The following is a 26,893-nucleotide window of genomic DNA, read 5'->3' as shown; positions in this document are numbered from 1 at the left end:
CAAGAATTTACAAAATCACTATCAAATGTTATTTGGCGGTGTCACAATACCATACAACTATCAGGTAGTATGGTTTCTAAATCAATCGCTACATGGTTAAATTACTACCCAGCTACCATAGTTTTGTCGAACTAAGGTCTTATCGTATAATGCGGTTATGTTACAAAAGACAACGTTTATTAAACATTGCCAATACTTTCACGTTTAAAAGGCTACAAATTTGAATCTCATTTTCATTTTTTCCTTCCTGTGGCCCCCAGCCTAGGGGTCAGGGATCATCCAGACCGACCCCAATGAGGTAATGTCCCCCCCCCCTCCCCACACACACACACCAGGAGATGAAAGCTCAAGATGGATGATCTCCGTTTGGTTGCTAACTGTTAGCTTGACATGTAGATGGAAATAGCTACCGCTATAGCTAGTTATCCGTAGGCAGTTAGCTCTATAGGAAGCACTACATTAGGCTAGACAAAGTGAGTGCTACATTTAGCTGGAGATAGTTAGAGCTACAGCTAGTTATCCAGGGCCAGTTAGCTCTACATAAAGCTAGACAGGGTTAGCACTGTGTAGCCAGACCTTTTTAGTCATCGTAGGCTCTACATCTATCTGGGCACAGCAAGTTAAGCTCCTCATTTCATGAGTGATACTTCTACTACTGCTATATATCTACGGAGAAATAGCCAGTAAACGCTATATGTAGTGTGTCATATAGCGTTGGTAAGTGCTGTACTAATGTGTTTCCATGGCGACTGGCGACCGAGCCAGGAATTCTGGCTCGGTCTTGGTTTGGTCTGGTCGCAATTATGGATAAACAAGGAAACAGACTTCCAGACGGGAGCCCCTCACATTCCACGCGGCCCCTGGGCAGACGTCCGGGGCCCCTAACGTCTCCATGTTCACATTTTAAAAGGCACAACTAGCGTGTGTGTTTTAGGGCCTTATGTAGAGCCCCCAGTCCGGGATTTGAGGAGTCAAGCCTTGATTGGCTTTCTGACAAAAGTAGACAAGGTCCAGCTAATGTTCTGATTGGTTGGCTAATGTTCTGACACACGCTAACTTGGTCTCGGTGACACGATCACAACAAACCGTCTCTAATCAATAAATAAATAAAGAGCATTTGTTTGTTCACGGGGTAATTCACGGGATCGGACTTGCATTTAAATTGTGCAAGAATTTGTATGAAATGTTGTTTTGTCGATTTCATGAGTGTTCTCCTTCTTTCTCTCTTACTGGGTTCTATGGGTCACTCTTCATCACTCTCCCTCACTGGGTGTCCATGTCTCCTCCTCAGTCGACCAGACCCATGAGGTCTGGGAGACCGGTGAGCTTCAGGTCCAGCAGCATCTGACCATAGGCCTTCCCCTGGGCCGAGAGACGGAGAGCGAGAGTTAACATCAGATTTATAACAAGCTAATTAGTACAATGTGAACAAATGTCAGGCAGTGCGGCAACTCTGAATGAAAAGCAACAAGTTGCAAGAGTAAGTGTAATAGCTTTTTTTTATTTGTGTTGATTGTTGAACGCAGCCTAAGCCATCCCTTCTGATCAAAATGAAGTGCCCAGTTGTATGAATTTACCTAAAAGGCTCACTGTCTCCAAGACTGAGAATGCGCTCTGGATCTGCTCATTTGTGGGCACTATTGAAAAGCTTCCTAGCCAGGGTTTAATCACGCCTACATGGATTGGACAGATGAAAGAGACAGCACTAAACACTTGTTTGGAATAGAATGGATGGCACAAGTGAACACTGCCACAGCTTTGTGTCTGTGGAGTGTGTACCGAGTGTGTGTGTGTGTGTGTGTGTGTGTGTGTGTGTGTGTGTGTGTGTGTGTGTGTGTGTGTGTGTGTGTGTGTGTGTGTGTGTGTGTGTGTGTGTGTAAGAGAGAGGTGTCTGGAGTGTGTATGTGGTTTTCTTTGATGTCCCGTAGATTCCAGTGAAGTAATAAAAAAAGCTGTTAAAAGCGGTGACATCACTTCCAGTCTGAATCCAAGGGGGGGATGAATAGTGAGAGGAGGAGAGAAGAGATATTTTGGAGATAGACCTCTTGGATAGAGAGAGAGACAGAAAGAGAGCGGGAAAAAGACAGAGGTAGAGATGGAGAGTGACAGAGTGAGAGACCAAGGGAGAGAGCAAGAGAAGGAAAGAAGATGACAGAGAGCAAAATTTCAAAAAGGAAGTGAGTGTGTGACCTCATCAACAGCAAGTCAGGTTAAAGGTCAAGAATCAGAGGTCAGTCTGTGTGTGTGTCTGTGTGTGCATGTGCGCGTGCTTGTATGTGTGTAAGTGTGTGTGTGTCTGTGTGTGTGTGTGCGTGCATCAAGTGTGTTAAGTGTGTGTGGATGGTTTGGTAATTACATCCACATGGGAACCCAAAGCAAATGCGATCAATAATAATTACTGAATCACTTGTGCACGGGGCAATGCTCAGACACTGATGTTTCATAATCATTAGAGAATTAACATCCAGACGTCACTTCTGTGAAGTTTAGTTAACTAGGGCGGCAGGAATGTAGCGGGAACCCTGGTCTGAGCCATGTGCAATGAAACCATTCAATTGAAATCATCATATCTACGTATTCTATTAAAGAGAGAGTGACGGAATTAAGCAGGACAGGGAAAACAGGAAGTAGAACTAACCTTGTGTGGATGTTGACCGAGGGGTGTGTGTTTAGTTGTGTATTAAGATATGTTGTGTATGTGTGTGTGATCTATGTGTCTTACCTGGGGGTCACTGCGGAGTGAGGCAACCCCTCCCCCTCCCAGACAGTTCTGTAGAACGAAGTTCAGGCCCTGGATCCCAGGAAGAGTGTACCTACACACACACATACATACACTTAATTCTTTTGTCCTCTATATATACACGTCCTCTATATCTATCTAATAGTTTTGGTTTTGTGATAATTTAGTGTCTCAGTTTTGTTTCTTTCAAAATACGTGTATGAACTATTGACACATGAGAACATATGGCCTTCAGATGGACAAACAATAATAGCGTGAGCTCACACACACACACACACACACACGCACGCACTCACTCACACACACACATCCAATAAAGTTGAGTTTAACTGCAACTATAACACATGGTTTGTGGGTGAGCTGGAATGTGTGTGTGTGTGTGTGTGTGTGTGTGTGTGTGTGTGTGTGTGTGTGTGTGTGTGTGTGTGTGTGTGTGTGTGTGTCTGTGTCTGTGTCTGTGTCTGTGTTTGTGTTTGTGTGTGTTAAAAGAGGTGTCCGATCAGGACAAACTCAGACATATTGCATTCTGTGGTTTCTGGACGTGTTTTATGGGACACGTGCATGTGTTTATTGGGTTGTTAGGCACACAGTCAGTTGCATGCCGCATGCTGTGTGTGTGTGTGTGTCTGTATACAGTGAAAGGAGATACAGGTCACTTGTGTTACCATGGGAACCTTCTCATTAATCTAATGAGTACCACACCGACATCCAACCATTAGCTTTACGGCCAGAACCGGGCCGCTTTTGGTTCTGTTTCTAGCATTGCTGGACAGCTTCCAGCAGCCTGCTAGCCATTAAGCCACTCAGTTAACCATCCAACAGCCGGTTCAGTAGGTGGTGATCAGAACGTGGTAGAGCTGTATCATAGCTTATCATAAACATGCTAATGGTGTTAAAACTAGCTGTGTGATAGTTAGCCTTTTTATTGCTCACTAAGCAATCGCTAGTGGAGTTAAAGTTAGCAGTGTGTATGCAAGCATTTTTGTACATATGTATCCATGTATTTGTGTGTGAATGAAGGTAGAGGAGTTACTCGAAGATCACACACACACACACACACACACACACACACACACACACACAAACACACACACACAGTGTTTTCACACAACGTGAGGATTGAGAAAGGTTATGCTAATCAATGTGGCTTGTCAGTGAGTGATTAGCATCTTAAAGAGTGTCCGGTACCCTGAGAAACATCTCCTACGTAGCGCACTGACGTCACCCAAACAGGCATGCAGCGGTTGCCTAGCGACATGCAGCAGGTCCTGACGACAGCTCCATAGAAGTGGCGACTTGAGCCTCATAGGAGTACTGGTACTCAAGTTGTACAGAAGTCCTGGTACTTCAGAGTTGTGGGCAGCGGGTTAACAATGAAGAGTTCACACAGGCTTCCTATTGACTATTTAGTCATCTAGCAGGCACTTTAATATTAGCCACTTACAGTGATTTCAGAGACAGGGAGGGGTTAGGGGGCCCTTCTGCTGAAGGATGCCTACAGGGCAGACCGCGGGCGCTGGGGATCAAACCCAGAAGCTTTCAGCTGGAAGATGACCTCTTCTAACACTATTCGGCGCCTCGCCCTGTCCTATATGTATTAGAACATGTATGGGACGTCAAGGCCGCTGCCTGGGTTCAGCTCGGCCTGGAGCGCAAACGGAAGCAGCCATTACTTGTGGCCTCATCTTCCCACCGGAGGCATGTTAAATCCTATTCAGTCATATCGAATGACTCACTCATCCAGACCATTTATACTGATCGGCTGAAACAAACAGATGGACCCCAAAAACTCCTCCTGCGGTGAGGAAGTGCTCATAGTTATCATGGGAGGGTCCTAGGTCTCTCTCTCGCTCGCTCGCTCGCTCACTCACTCACTCACCGGGAGACCGCGCTGGGTGTGCCAGGCTGTATGAGGTGAGAGAAGTAGTCCTCCACCACAGAAGAAGTCAGGTGTTTCTTCAGGTAGGGGTAGAAGGCCGGGTGACGCGCAATCACTCCTAGGGAGAGAGAGACATGGACACAGACACAGAGAGAGAGAGAGAGAGAGAGAGATTGAAGGCCCTAACTTGCGTGTAGAGGTGTGTATGTGGTATTCCCACATCTTGGCGAGGACTAAAATGTGCACGGGTGCGTCTTCCAGCTTGGATGGTACGTGTGCGAGGCCCAGCGTGGACACCTCCACCCAGTCTAGGAAACAGAGGTCCCACTGTGCATCCTGTGTGTGTGTGTGTGTGTGTGTGTGTGTGTGAGACCTATATTGGCCGAGTCTCCCTTGTCTCCACTGCGTGTGTATGCCAGCTCCTCTATCCTGTAGCTGTGGATCCCGCTGGGCAGCTCTACACACACACACACACACACACACACACACACACACACACACACACACACACACAGAGATAGCATTAAAACACACTCCCCACAATGATAGCCATAACATAACATCTCATTGATACAATAAGAACGAACAGTTCCCTGGGAACAGTTGTTCCCAGGGAACTGGGTAAACTGGGTAAACCCGGTAAACACACACAAACCAAGCATTAATGTTTATGCGTGTGTATCTGTGTGTGTGTGTGTGGTGTTGAAGAGTTTGGGACTGTACCAACGGGTTCATCTTAATGTCCCCAGGGACATACAGTATTAGTACGCTTTAAGACACATGGACCCAGTATTACTGAAGTACCACAAATACACCTCTGACCGTTCCCGTGCGCCTGTGGTTCTGAGGTCATACATCAGGGATGGATTATAGTGACTAACTCATGATTATCTTCATCAGTGTGCTGATAATCCATTAGTTATGCCTGCTCACCACAAACCAATCAGACAAAGATAAAGTCCCAATATATCCAGGAATCACATGTGTGCGTACGTGTACATGAGTGTGTGTTTGTGGGAAATTCAAGGTCATTTGGCAGCAGAATTAAAGTGGAGATGGAGGATGTGGTTCAGTCTCTCTCTCTCTCTCTCTCTCTCTCTCTCTCTCTCTCTCTCTCTCTCTCTCTCTCTCTCTCTCTCTCTCTCTCTCTCTCTCTCTCTCTCTCTCTCTCTCTCTCTCTCTCTCTCTCTCTCTCTCTCTCCTCCCTCCCTCCCTCCCCCTCTTGTGAGTTTGTGTGTGTGTTTAGGTTTGTTTCAAATGACATACCAGCATCAGTCGGTTCCTCTTCCTGAGTGGGCCGGGCTTCCTGCTGCGCTGACTCTGGCTCCGCCCCCTCTGACAGTGTCTCAACTAGCTCTCCACCAATGTGCAACTCCACCTGTTGTGATGTCATAAAAACATGGTATGCGAGTAGTCTATATAGTAGACACTTATCTTATTTATTACACGGCTCTTCTCAATGCCCTGAAATGCCCCGCTCACTTGTATGGGCCTTCCAGACTTCCGGCGGTGAATTCTTTTTCGATAATTGACCGTTGCTAAGCATATAATGACCGCTGTCAAGGAAAGTGGATTTTTGGTTTATTCCTTCCATAATTCAGCTAAAGGTCACTAAGGAGCAGGTAGGGGCTAGGGAGCGTCTAGAATGCATACAGGTAGAACGTGGACAGTGTGGGTCGATCCCTGAACCTTTCAGGCCGGAGTCACCCTAACCACTAGACTAGGACATTACTGAGGTGACCAGATAAGCTCACCTGGAGCAGGGACTTGGGAAGCATGAAGAAGAACGGCTTGAGAACAGGGGACCTGTGAGTGAGTGAGTGAGTGAGTGAGTGAGTGAGAGAGAGAGAGAGTGAGAGTGAGAGTGAGAGAGAGAATTCAGACGTTTTTTCTCAAACTTTCGGTAGACTCTGCTCTTTTTCGATGCAGGGAACCATAAATGCGAGCCACACTATCCGCCAGCGAATCAGAAACATACGTACACTCTCGGACGTCCGCCAACGATTCCCATCAGTCCGGGGGCTGGAGGGAGGGAAAGAGAGAGAGGGGAGGATGGCGATAAGGAGGGAGAGGTAGAGCGGGAGAGGGGCCGCAGGGCGCAGAGAGGGGGAGCCACGCAGAGGGAGAGGGAAAGACATATTAGAAAGAGATATGCGGTATGCAGAGGTCCTGGAGGGTCCTGTTTGTCTGATGACAGCTGACGCTGCTCAGTAGTTTCTACTTCCTGAGTTGCATCCACTCCATCACCATCGTTCAAACTCATCATTCTCCCACCGACTGGCCATTTATTTGACCACACACACACACTGCTCCACTAGTGTGTGTGTGTGTGTGTGTGTGAGTGTGAGTCTTACCCATGCCAGTACCCGCAGATGCGATCTCTCTGGCAAAGAACTCCAGAGCCTTTTTCTGTCTGTGGTGTACAGACATCCACAGCACAGACTCCCTGGAACCCTAGACACACACACGAGTCATTTAGATGATGCGTGTTTGTATATATATATATATAACTGTGTGTGTGTGCGTGTGCGTGTGCGTGTGTGTGTGTGTGTGTTACCGGGCCAGCAGCGTTGGCTCCGTACGTGTCCTCAGCTCCCAGGACCTGAATGTTCACGGAGCTGAAATCTTCGAACCCCAACTGTGTGAACAGCCTCTTCGCCCTGAACACACACACACACACAAAAAAACGTTATTGTTGATTTAATTTAATGCTATGACACAAATAATCCACAAACATACAGACACACACACACACGCATACACACACCGGGTAATGAGGCTCTGGGCCGTTCGTCTGGCCTTCTCCGCAGACCGAGGTCCTCCCACCGGACACACGGCCGTCGCCCTGAAACCATCCATATAGGTCGCACACACCTGGGGCGAGAGACATAGAGTTAACAAAGAGAGAGAGAGATGAAACCATCCATATAGGTAGCACACACCTGGGGCGAGAGACATAGAGTTAACAGAGAGAGAGAGAGAGCTGAAATCATCCATATAGGTAGCACACACCTGGGGCGAGAGACATAGAGTTAACACAGAGAGAGAGAGAGTTGAAACCATCCATATAGGTAGCACACACCTGGGGCAAGATACATAGAGTTAACAGAGAGAGAGAGAGAGCTGAAACCATCCATATAGGTAGCACACACCTGGGGCGAGAGACATAGAGTTAACAGAGAGAGAGAGAGAGAGCTAGATGGCTGTTCTTCTTACCTTGTAGTCACATGACGGGGCGTAACCTTTGGCACCAGATACACTGACTGCTCCTCCCTCCACACCTGACCACACACACACACACACACACACACACACACACACACACACGGATATGTATTGTATGTAATATCTATAATTAGACATGAATATGCTTTCAGGACAATCTGGACATCCAAGACGAAACCGTTCCCTGGGAACAGTTGTTCCCAGTCAACACACAAACCATAAACAAATTTGTTTATGCTTGTGTATCTGTGTGTGTGTGTGTGTGTGTGTGTGTGTGTGTGTGTGTGTGTGTGTGTGTGTGTGTGTGTGTGTGTGTGTGTGTGTGTGTGTGTGTGTTTTAGTGTTGTTGAAGAGATCTGGACTGTACCAATGGGTTCATCTTAAGTTCACCCCCCCCCCCAAGCTTTTTTTTATTGGAACATTCCACCACCGCTGACCTCAGTCAGTCAAGGAACCCGCTAACAACCAATCACTATTGGGGTCCCCACTGTGGAACCCCCTATGGCCCGTTTGTTTTTGCGGGGATCTGTTTTTGTGTTTGTGTGCGGGGAATGCAAATCGCTGACCAATGAGACATCCCAGTCAACTCCCCGTCTTATAAACAACCCTGTGAGCGGCAGATGGAGCCCTACAGTTGGTCGGCGGGGTTCACGTGGTCTGATATACCGCCGCTGATGCAGCTTGACGCATGTCTGCGGTTCAAGCACATGCACGGCTACTTTGAGCTGGCGAGCCAGGCAGGGAATGGAACTACTAACCCACACACACACACACACACACACACACACACACACACACACACACACACACACACACACACACACACACACACACACACACACACACACACACACACACACACACACAGCTCCTGTGGGTCAGGAGTTCAGAGAGGATTCGTGCAGGGTTGATGGACCAGGGTTTGCTTGAGGGTTAGTTTGGCTTGTTTCAGGGTCATCTGAGGGTTAGTTTGGAGTGGTTTTGGGCAGATTTTTTTAGGGGTTATTTTACGGTCATTTAAGGACTTAGACAGGCTGACTGAGCTGAATGTTTATTTAGTATTTATTACTGATTTTATCCATAATGATATTAACAGCTTTACTATGAACATTAACTTAGATAATACTCAACCATTTATACTAATTAACAATATGTTTATAATTATAATTACAAAAATAATGCATGCTTGAAAAGATAGGTGTGATTGTGTGTTTGAAATAGTGAAGTTTGATAATGTTATCTTCAAATATGTACAGACTAGAAACAGACAGAGAACATGAGGTGTGTGTGTGTGTGTGTGTGTGTGTGTGTGTGTGTGTGTGTGCGTGTGTGTGAGAGAGAGATAAGGCATTTGTTGTGCTGTGTGAGGTCCAGACGTGTGGGAGGGGTGATGGATGGATGTTAAGAGGTTATTAAAACAGTGAGCAGTTCGATTCCCGGTCACATTCTCATAACAGTGTATGTGACGGATGGGTGTGTGTGAGTGTGAGCGGGCTGTCTGCAGCAGAGCTTCTGCCTATGTGCTCGGAGAATAACGTGTGTGTGTGTGTGTAGGTGTGTGTGTGTGTGTGTGTGTGTGTGTGTGTAGGTGTGTGTGTGTGTGTGTGTGTGTGTGTGTGTGTGTGTGTGTGTGTGTGTGTGTGTGTGTGTGTGTGTGTGTGTGTGTGTGTGTTACCTGGTATCTCCGTGACGACCACCTGGCTGAAGTCACAGGTGACGTCGGGCAGCAGGTAGCGGCGGGGGTCTGCGATCTCGTACACCAGCTGCTCAGCCACCGTACCGAAGGAGACCAGCCCCCCGGTGCCGGGGGGCTTGGAGAGGACGAAGGAGCCGTCCACAGAGCACTCCACTATGGGGAAACCCATCCGGTCCCTGGGAGGGAGAGAGAGAGAGGGAGGGAGGGGGGAGAGAGAGAGAGGGGGAGAGAGGGAGAGAGAGAGAGAGAGAGAGAGAGAGAGAGAGAGAGAGAGAGAGAGAGAGAGAGAGATACACAGTACACACAGTGAGAGAGAGAGAGAGAGAGATACACAGTACACACAGTGAGAGAGAGAGAGAGAGAGAGAGAGATACACAGTACACACAGTGAGAGAGAGAGAGAGAGAGAGAGAGAGAGAGAGAGAGAGAGAGAGAGAGAGATACACAGTACACACAGTGAGAGAGAGAGAGAGATACACAGTACATACAGTGAGAGAGAGAGAGAGAGAGAGAGATACACAGTACACACAGTGAGAGAGAGAGAGAGATACACAGTACATACAGTGAGAGAGAGAGAGAGATACACAGTACACACAGTGAGAGAGAGAGAGAGAGAGAGAGAGATACACAGTACACACAGTAAGAGAGAGAGAGAGAGAGAGAGAGAGAGATACACAGTACACACAGTGAGAGAGAGAGAGAGAGAGAGAGAGAGATACACAGTACACACAGTGAGAGAGAGAGAGAGAGAGAGAGAGAGAGAGAGAGAGAGAGAGAGAGAGAGAGAGAGAGAGAGAGAGAGAGAGACTCTTACCAGTCAGGGACAGTGTGCCAGTCTGTGAATATTCCTCCAGTACTCTGGGCTCCACACTCTATCAGATGACCTGCAAGACTACACACACACACACACACACACACACACACACACACACACACACACACACACACACACACACAGTCATAACATTGACAGAGTAATAGACATAGACTATGATTATTAATAGTTGAGGATATATGTGCACCTTCCGGCAGCCAGCAGGTCATAGCCGTCTGTCTTCCAGCCGAACTGCAATGAAAAACACTCTATTCAACACACACACACACACACACACACACCTGGAACTCTCGGTTACTCCTTCCTCCTCCTTCATATACACACATCACTCCTCTCTCTCCTCCTTCCCTCTCCTTTTCCCGACCTCCCTTAATCCTCCCTCTTCTACATTTCTCTCCCTCCGTCCCTCCTCTCTCCTTTCCCCCCATATCTCTGTCCATCGACTTCTTCCACTCCTCTTCTTTTCTATCCTTCCCCTTTTCTCCTCCTCTATCCATCTCTCCTCTCCCCCCCAGCTCCCTCTCTCCTCCAGGGTACCGAGTGCATCAGGGGTCCCAGGGCCACTGCTGAGTCCACACAGCGGCCCGTCACCACGATGTCAGCCCCCCGGTCCAGACTCCTCTGGATAGACACCGCCCTGTTGGGTAGGGGAGAGGGGGGAGGAGAGAGAGGGAGGAAAAGGGGGAGGAAAGGAGGGAAGGAGGGGCGTGGGCCAGGGAGAGAAGGGGGAAGAGGAGAGAAGAGGAGGCAGGGGGAGAGGAAAGAGGGGAGACAGGGAGGGGAGAGAGAGGAAGGATGGGAAAGGGAGAGGAAAGGAGGGAGGAAGGGGCGTGGGCCAGAGAGAGGGCGAATAGGAGAGAGCAGAGGACAGAGGAAGAGACAGGGGGAGAGGAAAGAGGGTAGGTTGATCATATTAAGGCATTGACAAGCAGCGCATTGTATAAACGGCAACAGGTGTGTATGCAACAAGTGTGTGTTCTTGCAACAGGTGTATGTTGTTACCCCAGGTATGCATTCATACTGTGAAGGGTCCGTGGTAACCTTTGATTACCACTACCATCCGCCATCTTCACCTCAGACAGACTGCCTTTCTGAGAGAGGAGGAGAGGAATAAGAGATGAGAGGAGAGAGTAAGGGTGAGAGAAAAGAGAAGGAAGAACGAGAGAGAAGTGAGAGTAAAAAGGGGAAAGGATATAGAGGAGAGAAGAAGAGAGGATGAGGAGAATGGAGGAGAAAGGAGAGGACAGGAGTACAGGGGAGAGAAGGAGAGGAAAGGAAAGGAGAAGAGAAGAAAAGAGAGGAGAGGATAAGAGAGGAGAGGAGAGGAAAGGAGAGGAGGAGATTAAAACCAGTATTGGTACCCATCGCTTCACCACTAGAAACGATGTCTGCTTCTAACCTGAGGCATGAGGTCATCGCCCGTCACCACGGCAACCTTCAGGTCAAGCCCCGCCTTCTTAATCACTTCCTGTATAGCTCCAGCACATGCCAAGGGGTTCACACCCCCAGCGTTGCTCACCACTCGGATACCTACACACACACACACACACACACACACAGTATTACTGATCACATAGCTGGAAGGGCGACTATAAGAGTACTAGTATTATCAGTAGTTTGATGACCTCACCTCTCTTGTGGATGTCAGTGATGAATGGAGCGATGGCTGCTTGCACAAAGTCAGGAGCATAACCCATGGTCTGTAGAAATATAGAACATAGACAATAAACCCATGGTCTGTAGAAATATAGAACAGAAAGACATCACACAAACAAGGCATACCATGATCTTATTCATTCTGCAAACACAAATGCACAAGTATGATGCACACACACACACACACACACACACACACACACACACACACACAAACACGCAGAACTCACAGGCGTCTTTGCCTTGGCGGCGGTCAGGAGGGACATGGTGATCTCACTTAGGTAGTCGAACACCAGGAAGTCCAGCTTCCCGCCATAGATCAGCTGAGGCACTACACACAGACACACAGGCACAGAGGCACACATGCGTGCATACACACACATACACACTCAGTTAAATAGGTAATGTGAGATTAAGTGTCATATACTACCTATACAGTACAAACATGTGTATTACTAGACTGCCTGACTACAAGACTACATGACAGGTTAGTTGACAGGTTACCCCACCAGGGGCCTAGTGACACCTGACAAAAACTTCAAAACCTATAGCTGACTACTTTCCTTTACTTTACAGCCAGTTCCTGCCGTTACAGCCAAAAACATCACCTACATAGTGCAAACTTAAAGACTTAAATAGTGTCTGTCTGTGTTTTAGTTTGTCACAGTACCTGATGTGGAGGTGTCTCCCCAAAACCCGGAGGCGCATCCTATCCGGACGGACTTGCTGGAGGTAGAGTAGTGTGTAGTACTGCATGGAGTAGTAGAACTTTTAGCAGTATTACTACTGTAATGGTACATTAGGCGCTGGCTGCAACGCAACATCCTACGCGTTTTGGACATCGCCAAGCGCCGGGCAATGTGGACTAGATGCTGGCAATTTGACATTGAGGTTACTAGTTGTGGCTACGGACGGTGCAAAGCTGCAGGTGAATGCAGGCTAAAGGCAAAGGGTTGGGGTTCAAGCTGCACGTCCGCCGCCAATAACAGTCCGACGAGGAACACGGGCTGAGCAAGCAGTGGTACATGAAAAGCTCAGAATAGATTGAATGTAAATCCACAGTCTCTATTGGATTGGTCAAAAAGGTTTCCAGTACACGGTTCAATTCCAAGTTTATTCCTAGGTTACGGAACACCAAGTTACCATACCGTCACTTGCAGCAGATGACAGCAGAGAAAAAGAAGACACCTTGTAAGGTTGAATCCTGATCCTTCGTGTCAACCGCACAGAATCACAAATGCTAGTATTCGATTTTAATATTTCATGTATTTATTTATTTTTTCTTATGAATGAACTATCTACTTTCTATGAGTAGGTATCAGTAAACATTTACAACGTAGTGTTTAGCAGTTACTTTTTTCCTTTGTGAGTTCTGATTCATGAGGTTAGGGTATCTTGCTCTGGTATACCTACAGGTAGACATTGGGTATCGAAACAAGACACTTTCAGTCTGTTTATACCTCAACTTTATGATGCCACAAACCAGGCATGTCCAAGCACACCATCTAGTGTCTGCTAACAGAACTGCAGTCAGCGCATACTGTTGCGACGGCTCTTCATTATGGAAGAATCAAGTTAGGTTATATCTCATGTAGGCTACGGCGTCTAGGCTCCGCCTTATGGACTTGTCCCTGCATTCAACTATGCACCAACCAACGTGGGCACCGCCCACATTTCCCACGGCACCATGTATATAAGGCGGCGCATACCGCCGCTCATCCTCCCTTTTCATTCAGCATTGTACTGATCAACAGCAGACAATGACTTCTAAGCTTGAAGAACCTTGTGGCAGTGGCGTTGGCGAGGCGACAGACCAACAGCCCTTTTCAGGGCCACTGGAGAGCGCTTCCTTAAGAGCTGGGCCCTTTTCAGGGCCTCATTGTGCTTCCTGTCATGCTTCTCTGGCGCCAGGTGACGGGCACCTGGCGTGTTTCAGATGCCTCAGCGCTGAACACGCCGCAGTTGCCTAGGTTACCCCCGCTTCCTGCGCTGCCTGCCGCACGCTGCCTGAAGAGGGGCTCCTCTCCAAGCACCTCTTCTTCTCACCGTCGTTGGACCTCTCCGAGGCCATCTACATTTTAAAGGCTGGAGTTCCGGACGTCGAAGCCGACGACGACCACATAGAGGTGGACGACGACGCCTCCTTGGACGAGGTCTTTGCGGACTCTGCGTCCGGGTTCTTCACCAGGGTCGTCCCCAGGGAGAAGCCGTGCCGGAGGGCCGATCTATTCGGCGCAATCATGGGTGAGGCGGCCTCCATGAAGGGCATCCCTTTGCCAGCCCCGCCTCTCGCCCCCATGTCGGATGACATGCAGGGCGAGTGCTTTCGCACCCTGTCTTCCTCCCGGCGGGCTACCTAGTGCCCCCTGTTCCCACCCGTTCAGCATCTTTTCACCGCTGTGGGTGGGGATCCTTCTACATTGAAGGCTCCGGTGAATGCCTTCTCCGACTTCACCAACGTGGAGGGGTGGGCTGATACTCAGGCGACCCTGACAGCGCTTCTCTGTCCGGGCGCCGGATGGCGTCCTAACGAGAAGCCGCTGCCCCCCGACCGCTTCCAGAAGCAGATTGTCAGCCTGACGGACAGAGTGGTTGTCTGTGCCTCACAATCTGCGGCGGCGGTCAACAACCTCGCCCTGCTCTCCTCTGCCCTGGTCTCCTTGTCGGCTGGCAGGGAGGCTTACGGCCCGGAGGAAGCCTCCTCAGGCTGCGCCCCGACATTGTCAGACTGATCTGGTAGAGCGGGTTGTCCAGAGACCGTTTCGAGCCTCTGTCCCTGTCCTTTAAGACAGCGCTCTTATTGGCTTTGGTTTCTCCCAAGCGGGCCGGTGAGTTTACCACTCTGTCGGTCAGCCCGAGCTGCTTGTTGCCTAACGAGGACAGCTCCTTTGCGCTGCTCAGACCAAATGCTTGCGTTCCTCCCAAAGAACATTAAAGGGTAATGCTGGTGTAAAATGGATTTGGGATATGTTTTGTATAACGAGTTGAAACGTTCGTTTTGGAGCACCAAAACCGTATATAGACGCTTTCTTCAGTTGGCTGTTTTTAGCCGATTCTATCAAAACGCTATAAACTTGGAACGATGGGGGCACTGGTTATGGTAAAAACTAAATCACTATTTTAAACCACTTAAAAGGCTAAAAGTAGCCCGACACTTCTTTGGTAGTATAATAAGGGTCTTAACATATAAAACGAGGCATTTAGAACTTTGTAAGTGTACAGATTGTTTATTAAAAAGGACATTTTATACACACAATACCATCAGTAGATCACCCGTCTACGCCATTTTGTTTTTAAGACTCGATAGGTAGATTGACGAACACAGAGATTGTGACATCCGTCAGCAACACGCAAGCTCTGTGTTCGCCAATCTACTTATTAAGCTGTTGTTGTTTTGCACATCCTCAGCTTTTTTGAGTCTGAGGTGACCTGGTGACTTAAGTTTTTTGACTGGGGTCCAGCAGGAGTACATTGATTGGGCTCCGAATGTGGGTGGTGCCCACGTTGATTAGTGCATAGTTGAAATTTTAAAAATGATCATTTAAATCCACAAACATGTGTGTAATCCAGGGCATATAAAGAAAATAATTACTTTCTCTCCATTGAAACCCATTCATATTTTTCGATCTCATAGGTCCCATGGGCTCTACCGGAAGGGGCGTGACTTCGCCACTCTATGCAGGATCGGCCATTTCTTCGCTGTTTTCTCGGTTTGCAACATTTGTTTTAATAACTGTAGTTAGGGTTTATATGATTGTGTTGAACGTGGGGCTGTGAGCACACCTAACCGGAGATTTAACACTATGTTGCTGCAGCATCGTAAACCAGTCCAGGTAGTCCTTCGGTGCAAATGACAGTGGACATTTACTGTTTAACAATCTATTTGTCCATTTGTTAACGGTGTCGTGCAGGTGAAATGTGCCCCAGAGTTAGTAGAGGTGGTTAGCACCTTTCGTCTAAAAAAATGCTGGTTCTTGTTGTTTGTCAACTCAAGTTCACCAGAAGTCAAATAGTTGAGCGTTACTTTGTGAAAGCCTGACGGCTGGAGGTTGGAGCGTACAGCTCGGTATTGATGAGTATATATATAATATAGGTTATATATAGCCAGTCTAGAACATGCTGTGATGATTTAAAATAAGCATATTTTATATATTTTTATTTAATTATGTATGTTTTTTTGCTATGTTAGCTGGGTAGTTTTAGCCCGTTCTGCGGATCTTCCGATACACCTGTTTGTCCACAAGATGTCACCATCGCGTTTGGTCGGCGCATTCACCAGTGAAACTACTGGTATTAGTCGTTGTTGGTGAAAAAGCTATCGCAGCGTGAGTCTTTGGTATGGCATTCTCTCGTAGACTATAAACCTAACCCTACTTATTTTATCATAATTGACCAAGCCACACGGCCTTCTCTGAACCTCTAGTCAATTAAACATCATTCAATGCACTGCTATTTCTTAAACGATGAGTTTATGTACGTTCAATAACGGACAAAATGACCAGTGATTATGGTGTATAATTCGGTCTCTTAGGTAGGCCTTTATCAATCAAAGAATTTTATAGCAATGGATATAATGCACACTTTCCTTACTTTTTCATTTGGCACTATATGTGCACGTTTTATAGTTACTGAGTCCCTATTTTGAATTAAATAGCTTTATTGGCATTGAATAAATAAATGTAATATTATCAAAGCCTAACAGATACAGCATAACTTAAACCAAGGAAGTGCACAGGAGCAAATTTGGAAGCAATCAGATCACTGCACAGTTTTGTCGGAAATCACTCATTTCAGTTTGGGCTGCATAGCAAAGGAGGTATACCTGCTTAACATGGAGCACTATACGGGGCACATCAGATATCTCACCCTATTGTGTGCGTGTCCCAGATCACGAATGAATAGATTAAATGAAGTGAAAGTGTCACGTATTTCCGTGAGACTGTGTTGTGTGGTGGTGGTGGTGGGCGAAATCCAGCTCAGTTCACTTAACTTCAAAGAGTGCGTGTGATCACCTATCCGTGTATGTGCGTCTGAATGGACTGCATTAAATTTCAGCTAGGTGGTGCATGACTTCTTTCCCGCTAGAACTAATGCCCCTTATGCGAGGGCTCTCTGTGGCCCACGTATACTTTTTCCCCAATATTCAACAAACGTTCAGAATTATTTCTTGAACCCAAAATCATTTTCATCCCCAATTAACCCCGTGTACGTACACACACACACACACACACACACACACACACACACACACACACACACACACACACACACACACACACACACACACACACACACACACACACACACACACACACACACACACACACACACACACACACACACACACACACACACACACACACACACACACACACCCCTGACTTCAGAAGACCTTCTGCCAGAGAGCCGTTAAGGTGAACTTCTCCCTGTTCTTCTCGTGTAGGGTTGTGCCATTTTACCAGAGGTATATTACTGCCCTCTGCTGGCACAGTGAAGAATTCATCAATCAAAAGTCAATGTATGATACTTGTGTAAATGTATTGTTATATATTATACATATTATAGTCGAACTACAATCCCTCATCTTTCCAAAGGATCATTATATAATTGATAATAAGCATTATAGGACATATCACTAACCCAAACCCTCTGAAGAACCAGGACCCCCGCATTATCAGGGCAGAAGAACACAGAAGGCCCCTGCTTCCAGGAGGGGGGGGCAACGGGTCGCATAACTGGAGCACAACAAGCTCAAGGGTTGGAGGTGACACACAATGGGCTGTCATATATTATCTGCCATTATACCGCACAGGGAAATTAAACTGGAGGCTCATTATTTAACCGAGGGCTTGGGAATATAATGGCAATGAACTTTATGGTCAACGGGGGAAATGGGATTCTCTGCCAGAGACAATTTTATGTTGGTTGATTGGTCCCAGGGGGATTGGGGGGGGGGTCCTAAGTCAGGTTAAGTGTCTCTGCATGCGCCGGTATAGGCTATTGGCACGAGGGTGATGCTTTGCTCCCCAGTGACTGGCTGAGACTGAGTGGGCGAGAGTATATTAGAGAGGGAGAGGGGGGGGGGAGAGAGAGAGAGAGAGAGAGAGAGAGAGACAGCGACTGAGAGGGGGGGAGGGGAGAGAGAGAGAGAGAGCGAGGGGGGAGAGAGAGAGACAGAGAGAGGGCGAGTGGGGAGGGAGAGAGACAAAGAGAGAGGGGAAGATAGAAAGAGAGAGAGGGGGGGCGAGCGAGAGAGAGAGGTTCCTGACGTGCAGTTGGCTGTAGCCGCATCTCCTCCATCACCGCAGCTGAAGAAGGATCGACACGAGACGAGTCTATCATAAGACAATTACACACCGATCTACTCTTCACCGAGCCGCAGCAGCACCGCCGTCTTGGTACGATCTCCGTCGATTGCTTATTGAAGAGTCGCGAGCTTTCCTGAACGGATTGCAAAAAAACAGAAGTTATTCTACACAACTCCCCGTCCGTGCACATAATCAACATGAGCCAGGTACGTTTTATCTTTTTCGTGCGTTTGTGTGTGTGTGATTTGTGTGTCTACTTCTGTCTTCCTACGATATCGCGGAATTCGCTATGTGCGGCTGTCATGATTCATTGATGTTTTATTTTATTTTTTATTTCCCCCCGCAAAATTCCGTCGCGGGAGATCCGTCGCCTTACCTTGGCGCGCGAGTTGGCTCAGGTGTTGCAGCCGCCGTTCACACCGCGCGACGCGAGCGTTTCCACCGTGCGGATGGATGCCAAAAAGTCCAACCTGTGATAATATATATATATGTGTATACCTTACCCTGTTTATTATCTCCGTCAGGATCTTTACCACACGCAGGCACACAAGTACACACACAGACACACACACTCGCGCGCGCACGCGAAACCCGCAGCTGAGGCGCAGTGGTAAAATAAATAAATAAGAAAGAAAGAAAAAGTCTTGGAGCGCATGCAGCCCCCCCCGCTCCCCCCTCGAAGTCTTATTGCCTCCCGCTTGGCTCCGGTCCCAGCAACTCAGTGGCGACCACTGCAACGTTTGGCGAGAAGCAGCTGCCGCACACGAGCACTGGCACCGCCAGCCCATAATACGCGTGTGCCCTGCGTCGCCGGTGGGCGCGACGGAGGCGCCTGTTGTTCTTTCTACCTGAATTAGCCCCCCCCCGCCCCCTTCTTTCTTTCGAAAACATGATCCCTTTTATTATTTAATTTCATCTTCAACAGTAAACATAAACCAACGGGGTTTGAGGACTTCTAGTCAAGATCTATTCTCGATCTCATCAACGCCACCACATACGCTAGGGGGCGACCCGTGACGTCGTTTGAGACGAGATGGGAGCTCATTAGACGTGGCTCCCGCGGGGAGAGCTGGCAAGATACCAGCATCGGAGGAAAACTGACCGGCGTTTCGTTTGTGTTCAGGGTTATGTAGAGGCCTGGCTGAAAGAAGCACCGCAGCCTCTTGCCAGGGAATTTGAATCACAGCGCTTCTGCCTTTTGTTTTAACCATCTATTAAACTGCCAGAGGGAGTTTAGGCCGATATTTGAGGAGTTATGCTCGCATGGGCTTTTTACAGGCTCTTGCATTCCTCTCCCTCTAAAAAAAACCCATCAAATGTAACCCTTTAGGGACGCCATGATTCAACTAGCATAGCGCTGCACCAAAACTTCACACCTCAACCCGAACTCGGAGAAGCCCAGCCGATGACCTTGGCAGGCTCTGGTAGTCCCAAAGCATGTTCACACCCTGTAAGCCGCAAAAGGTTAACGGCGGCGGGGTCAAGTGACGCACGGCGGTTCCCGTGACTGGTGGGTCGTGTGTCAGGGACAGTGCAGCCCTGAACGTGCCAGCTGGCGTCCCGATATACCCCCCCGCGCGCACAACATACCTCAATCACACTGCCTGTCAGGGTGGTGTGAACGAGATGTATCGTTGTATTATCTTCAGAAGGATAACATGCTTTGTTAAGAGGAGCAGCAGGTGTAAGATGTGTTGGTCGGTACAGGGCATTTCAAAATGATATAAGTTTGTGACATCACAAATGGGAGAGTCCAATCATTGATGGATGGCTCAACTCCTTCAACTAAACACCTTGCGGCAAAAGTTGCTCTTTAATCCTCGTATTAATCAGTTGGAATATTTTCCGCTCAACTAAAGACAAATCCAGTAAACAAGCATTGGGCCTTAATTGACCACCAGGTCCGCTTGTGACACCACAAGTGGAAGTGTCCAAACAGACGCGTCATTGTTCACTTCACATCTGGGTGGACGCTTGTGATGTCACAAATGGGTTGGCCAAAGGTGGACACACACACACACACACACACACACACACACACACACACACACACACACACACACTAATCCGGTGGCACAACTATGTGTCAGGATACCAAGGCAGAGTCCAATGCCATTGGTCTGATGAAGGACACGATCACAGAAACACTATGAAAGACTTTCAATCGACAAAGTTAAAAGTGTGTGAGTATGACTGTGTGTATCACAGTCATTCTGTACTAATAATAATACTCATATGTTTTCCTGATGTGCATGAAAACCACAGTAAAAGTGAAAATAATATATATAAAAAATCGACATTTGAGTTCCAACTTAATAAGGTAAAATCCCCCGCCCCCCCTCCCTCTCCTGAACCATCTGTAACATCTAATTAGCAAAACCCCCTTGTTCCAATTAAGGACCCTCGCCCCCATCTGCTCCCGGGTGCAGCATGTGGCAGCACGTTTACGCTCTGGAACCGTCCGGTATTAATCTCCCAGACTCCTCCTGAAGTCTCTGAACACTCCAGAGTTGTCTGTTCCATTTCTCCTCTGGGTTCCAGTAAAGTAGGCGGGGGGGGGGGGGGGGAGCAGCAGAGTGTACTCACTTCTATACCAGAGGGGCCCCTAGGGCCGGAAACAGGTTTGATCAATCGTGTCAAAACAGACACTCTGATATTACGCCATTGTTTTGAAACACGTGGAAAAGCGGAAAATTTTGTAATCCCGACAATGCCTCCCCCCCCCCCCCCCCTGCTAGCTCAGTGTGAAATAACGCAATGCATCACGTTTTTGAAATAGCTACGCCAATTGAGACTGTAACTAGCTGTATAACTAGCTATCTAACCTCTACTTGGGCCATCTTATTCCCCTACAATTGTGCGTTAACACCGCCAAAGGCGTTCAGAAGTCAGCTGTGGCGGCACACACTTTCTAGGCCATACTGCTGACAGACTCAGGGGTATAAAAATCATTGAAATGGACTCCATCTGATCGAACCATCACATTTCACTAAACCAGCACGCGTTCACCCCACTAACCGCATTTTGCAGTGAGCCACACACGCTCGCTAGGCCAACGTTGACAGGCTGAAATGAAATAAAGATCTCTGCCCTGGCTCTGGACTCCCACAATGCACCAGCATGAAGTGGCTGTGTCAAACCGGATTGAATCTACCTATTATAAATGTCTGCCCTATCGCCCCCCCCCCCCCTCTCCCCCCTTCACTGTGGCTTAAATCCATCGGTCGCCATGGTTATTTCAGATTCTCCTCTATTCATCTCTTCACTGTTTTCTTTTCAAACGCCCGACTCTGCGCTCCTTAGCAACAGAGAGCAGCGCTAAGACTCCGGGTATCACAGACATCCCACACATCCCTCGTGCCAACAGCTGCATCCAACCCCCCGAACGACCACCATACACACACACACACACACACACTATTGTACAGACGCTATGGTAAATATACACATATTTCATACGCACACGCACATTCTTACACACACACATGCAGGTTTCATGGAGAGTTAGTGTGGCGCAAGGTAGTAAATGAACGTGACAGGTGAGGGATTTAAAGTGACAGTAAAATCCAGCGTGAACAAGCAGGTCACTGTACTGTGTGTGTGTGTGTGTGTGTGTGTGTGTGTGTGTGTGTGTGTGTGTGTGTGTGTGTGTGTGCGTGTGCTTGGGAAAGGATCAAGTACGCTTTTAATTTGTAGGATTGGGAGAATGGAAAGTGGTGCATTTGGATTGAGATTGGCACTAGTTGTTACGTAAGGCCTGTTTTTGCAGCGGCTCCTCATCTCACAGCTGGGCCCCTCCTCTCCCCACTCCATCCCCTGTGGAGGAAGAGGATAGGGCTTCAAAATAAAATATATATTTACCCTGGGTATTATTATTCTTATGATGGGCTTATCTTTTGCTACTCGGTAATCCATTGAATTTAACAGAATTAAAAGAACTGAAATAAAACCGGATTTGGGAGAGATTGCTGGATACGCGTGTGCTTTTACATGCGTGTTTGCACACACACACACACACACACATTGTTCTTTCACTTTGTAATTAGCAGTTAGCATGCTAAGTCCGCATTAAAACCACCCGTGTGGTGAACTGACAAGCTCTAATTAGCAGACTCTCGTTTAGCTGACAGAACATTCAGATCCACACAGCGTGGTAGAATTATTCTCCAGATGTCTTTTCCTGTTGTTTTTCCTTTCTCTCCGTGCTTCTCGACCCTTTCTCTGGCTTATCTTATCGTCCTTGTTTTCTCGCCCACTCTTGTCTATCAGTCTTTTATGTGTTTATCTCTCTATCCCTCTCTTTTCAATGTTATTCTCTATTTGTTCAATAACTCACTCTGTGTTCTAGGCAATCTATCTCTTTCACTTTGCTATGCTCTCTCTCTCTCTCTCTCTCTCTCTCGTTCCTCTAGCTCAGTCTAAACAGCTAGTCGAAAAAGTCAAGTGCTGTGTGTGTGTGTGTAGTGTGTGTGTGTGTGTGTTTGTAAGTCTTCAGCCCTCCTTCTAGCTCCTCCTGTGTGGGTGTGTGTGTGTAAGTCTTCAGCCCTCCTCCTCCATGGAGGTATAATCCGTTTATTCCGTCTATAAATACATTTGTGAGGAGTCTTTTTTGCTTCACCCCCCCCCCCCCCCTTTTCGCCAGCACATAGAGTAAGTAGAGTAAAATCCTCTTTGCTGTGTGCTTGCGAGCATGTACGTATTTCATATCAGACATAAGCCAGAAAACTCATGGGAAATTATGTTTTTTTTGTGTCCCATTACGTAACAAAAATGAACAAAATATGATGTAAAACCACCTCCATTCATGTGGCTGTGAAAGCCGCCTGTCAAAAGGTGTGTTGTCGGGGGGATGGGAGCCCTGAAAGTCCAGCCGGTTGCACATTTCCCCACAGTCTGCCATCTTGGATCAGGACAGAACCTTCCACTGACGTTGTTTAAACTGTCAGTGTGTTCGGCTAGCCAGGGGACCAGGTGAATCTGCAAACTAATACGTTATTCGCTCTGGCATATGGCGTCCGGCTCCAGTCCTGTTCTGACACATTTACCAGCAGACCAGACCCTGCTTGGGCCAATCACAAGCGTTGATCTAATATGGGCTGAGATTGATACGATGACTATTTCTTTTTTTATTAAATTCAACGAAGATGGCCGCCGCAGACGTGTCACACGTTGATTGGTTGTAGGTGTATCCAATTGCATCCAGAGGCATTTTGGTCTGCGCCTGTTGATAAAGACCCTTGCAAAATTGAAAATGATCTGAATGGTTCCAGAATAATATGCTTTTGTGAATTGGTCTTGCGATGTTAGTCAATCAAGTCTTGACAATTAAAAAGAAAAGTCATATATCACAAATATATCACAAGTATCACAAAGGCAGTCATATTGTATAGTAACAACAAACTATAAGTCGGCCATTCGATTGAGAACAATAACAATTTGGCTTTTCAAACGTCGACAGGTCCCTGTCTCTGACTGTAAAGTCATCTTGCTCACTCTGCTCTCTTTGCTCCTCCTTTGCTAGAAAAAAATCCAAATTATTTATTGCTATTAAAAAAAGAAATTATGGAGATGAAGAGACCCAAACCTCAAATAAAGAAGCTATTCAAACACTTGTTCTAACATTTTACACCAAGACTAACAATACATCTGCTCCCAGATCAATATTCCACCAGACGCTCTCTCGTTCCCCTCAGAACTTGGTATCAGTTCACCCCACGGCTCTTTAGCACTTTATTTTGTTCTTGAAGGGCTATTATTACCCACCAGCCCCCTTGTTCCCAGACCCCCCTCTTTCCCCCCAAACTGCTGCGTGACTGAGCGCCAGCGGTCCCACTCTCTTACATAAAGCCATTAAGGACCCACTGGTGTTATTTTTAGGCGGCCAGGTACTGCCTGTTCTTGCACCAAGCGCTCCCACAGAGTTTTTTCCCGCATAGACTTTACTCCGTCATTTTCTTGTCCTCAAACCACAGATGGAGAGAGAGACGGCAGAGTGGAAGGAAATGAATCAGATTAAATTAATGAATTAGAAGACGGTTAATTAATAATTATGCTGAATTAATGAATCCACTGGGGAGGGGGCGGGAACAGGGTGAGATCCGTGGTGTGACGGAGGGTTTGAAGTTCTTTGGAATGTTCTGGAATGCGGAGGCAGTTAAACGTGCTCTAAAGCAGAGTTGGTCATGCAGCACATTTTGGTTTTATGCTTAGATTGTTTTCAGTCTCACTTGTCTGAATGTCCAAACATAAAATGTAAAAAGTATGAACCATTAGGAAAGTATGCTATCATTATATATACGATGGGGATACATTTTATGCTACCATTCCTCTAAATCAAGTATTTCTACTGGTTCAACAGACCTGGCAGGATTTTTTTATGCCCGCCCATGAATGGCTTGAACGATACTAATAATATTAACATAAATAATACCTACATGATAGACATAAGTCGTGAACATAGCTAGTAATTACACTATTGTCCTGGTTCTGATGTTAATTCAAACAGAGCCAACCGTCTTCAGTGTCAATGAAATCCCTGCCCTGTGTGTGTGTGTGTGTGTGTGTGTGTGTGTGTGTGTGTGTGTGTGTGTGTGTGTGTGTGTGTGTGTGTGTGTGTGTGTGTGTGTGAGAGAGTAGTGAGCGGACAGATGTGCAAGGTCTAGTGGAAACCTAGTCAGTAGTACAGTGGACAGCTGGCACCCCAGGACTGAAGAAGAGCACAGCAGGCCTTGTTGGGGGGGGGGGAGGATAGGATGAGAGGAGGGGAAGATGGGATGAGAGGTGATGGGGAGAGGAGGAGCAGGGGATGATGATGAAGCAGAGGTGACTAGATGTATGTTTGTTAAGGAGAGGAGGAGGAGGTGGGGGACAAAGATGTCAGAGGGGGGGAACTCCCCAGGGCTGACATGTTGGAGGAGATTAAGAACAGTGAAGGGTGTGTGTGTATGTGTGTGTGTGTGTGTGTGTGCCTCAGCATCATCATAGTAAGCGTTCTTATCCAGGAGTCGATTTCCTGTTCACCGTTCTGTCATTAAAAAGCACTATCTACTCTCTACTTATCCTTGTCTCTCCCTGGCCCTCTCTGTCTTGTAACCTCTCTCTGTGCGTGTATGTCCCTTGCTCTCTCCCTCTCACCTTCAGCAGCTCCCAGGGGCGAGGTTTTTAAATACTGCAATCTGTCTCTGTCCTGCCTTTCTCCCTCTTTCCCTCACCCACTCCTTGGTCCTCCCTCCCTTTTTCTTTCTTTCTTTCTCTCTCTCTCTCTGTCTCTTTCTTTCTTTCTCTCTCTCTCTCTCTCTCTCATCCAGTGAGGCCAATGAATCACAGAGGTAATGAGTGCATGTGAAGAAGGGAATTCCCTGGCAGAGAGAACAGAATAAAGGGAGGAGGAGAAGAGGCTGAGGGCAAGGGAGGATGTTATTCATCCAAACACAACAAAAACATAGAAAGGCCACAACAGAGAGCCGCTAGCAGTGACTGGATGAAAGGACAATGACGGATGGATAAATGAGATGGAGGAGTGAATGAGTGGCCATATTGACTCAATTACATTGTATGTTGTTGTTTTTTACACTTCATGGATATGAAAATGTGCACCAACACGCACACGCACCCATACACATAATGTACGTTTACCCTGCTGGTTCAAATAAAATTTCTACGCTGAGGCTAGTGGAACAGACGCGTTGTGTTATCACTGCTTGGGCCGCGCTGATTCCCGATTGGCCAGTGCGTTTCCATAGTGCTTCTGACAGGAAAATCAGTCGACGCAGTCAACACCTGTTCACAGTAGGGGGTCCCATCTATTGAGCTCGCTATCTCTCTCTCTCTCGCTCTCTTTTTCTCTGTCTTCTCGCTCACCCATTCTCTCTGTTTCTCATTCACAGCCACTATCATTATCTCTCTCTGACTTTCTCTCTCGTCATCTCTCACTCTTTCTCGCTCTCTCTCTCTCCCTTTGCTATCTGTCCTGCTCTCGCCCTTTCTTATTGTCTCTCTCTCTCTCTCTCTCTCTCCCTTTACCGCTCGTTCTATCTTGGCCGTCAATCACTCCTAACACGACACTACTTCTGGCACATTACTCTCCTCTCTGCCTCGCCCTCCCCTCCCCTATCTCTCACCCCTTACTCTACATCCTAGTCAAATGATTCACGCTGGTACATTAGTCATAACTTCAACCAAATGGCAACACAGCCCCCATCTACCCATACACAAACACAGAGAAAAAGATGCAGTATGGTTGTTTAACTAAATAAATATGTACAATAACTGTTTAAATATAGATACAATTACAAAACATGTTTAAATATGCGTAAACACTTAGAGTAGACGGTTAAATACACAGATACAGTTGACATACATGTTTAAATACACATAAACACAAAATAAAAAGCTAAATACACACATATACACTAAAAGCTCCAGCCACTTTTACTTTACTGTGACTGCTCAGTGATGCAAACTGATAACATGGGGACACAAGTGACCCCAATACCGACCAATAAGGAAACAGCAATTGCAATGACCAGTATTTCATCAAAACACTACATATTTTT

General features: G+C 47.1%; 1 protein-coding gene across 1 annotated transcript; it reads right to left on the bottom strand.

Annotated features, from left to right (window-relative positions):
* Positions 1-32: 32 nt before the first annotated feature.
* Positions 33-12,987, bottom strand: LOC307090940 (uncharacterized protein). Its single transcript, XM_079757745.1, has 20 exons — positions 12,701-12,987; positions 12,261-12,361; positions 12,005-12,074; positions 11,774-11,904; positions 11,377-11,465; positions 10,912-11,011; positions 10,562-10,605; positions 10,354-10,431; positions 9,520-9,716; positions 7,836-7,900; positions 7,387-7,493; positions 7,177-7,279; positions 6,974-7,073; positions 6,602-6,641; positions 6,374-6,425; positions 5,886-5,997; positions 4,993-5,076; positions 4,620-4,737; positions 2,723-2,813; positions 33-1,362 (listed from the first exon to the last, which is right to left on the bottom strand). Exons 1-20 carry the CDS (start codon positions 12,915-12,917, stop codon positions 1,288-1,290), a joined length of 1,974 nt encoding a protein of 657 aa, XP_079613871.1. The 5' UTR covers positions 12,918-12,987; the 3' UTR covers positions 33-1,287.
* Between the last annotated feature and the right edge of the window lie 13,906 nt (positions 12,988-26,893).

This window comes from Pollachius pollachius, assembly GCF_949987615.1.
Source record: "Pollachius pollachius genome assembly, chromosome: 20".
NCBI classification, from domain to species: domain Eukaryota; kingdom Metazoa; phylum Chordata; class Actinopteri; order Gadiformes; family Gadidae; genus Pollachius; species Pollachius pollachius.
This window is presented reverse-complemented; position numbering and strand designations above follow the sequence as displayed.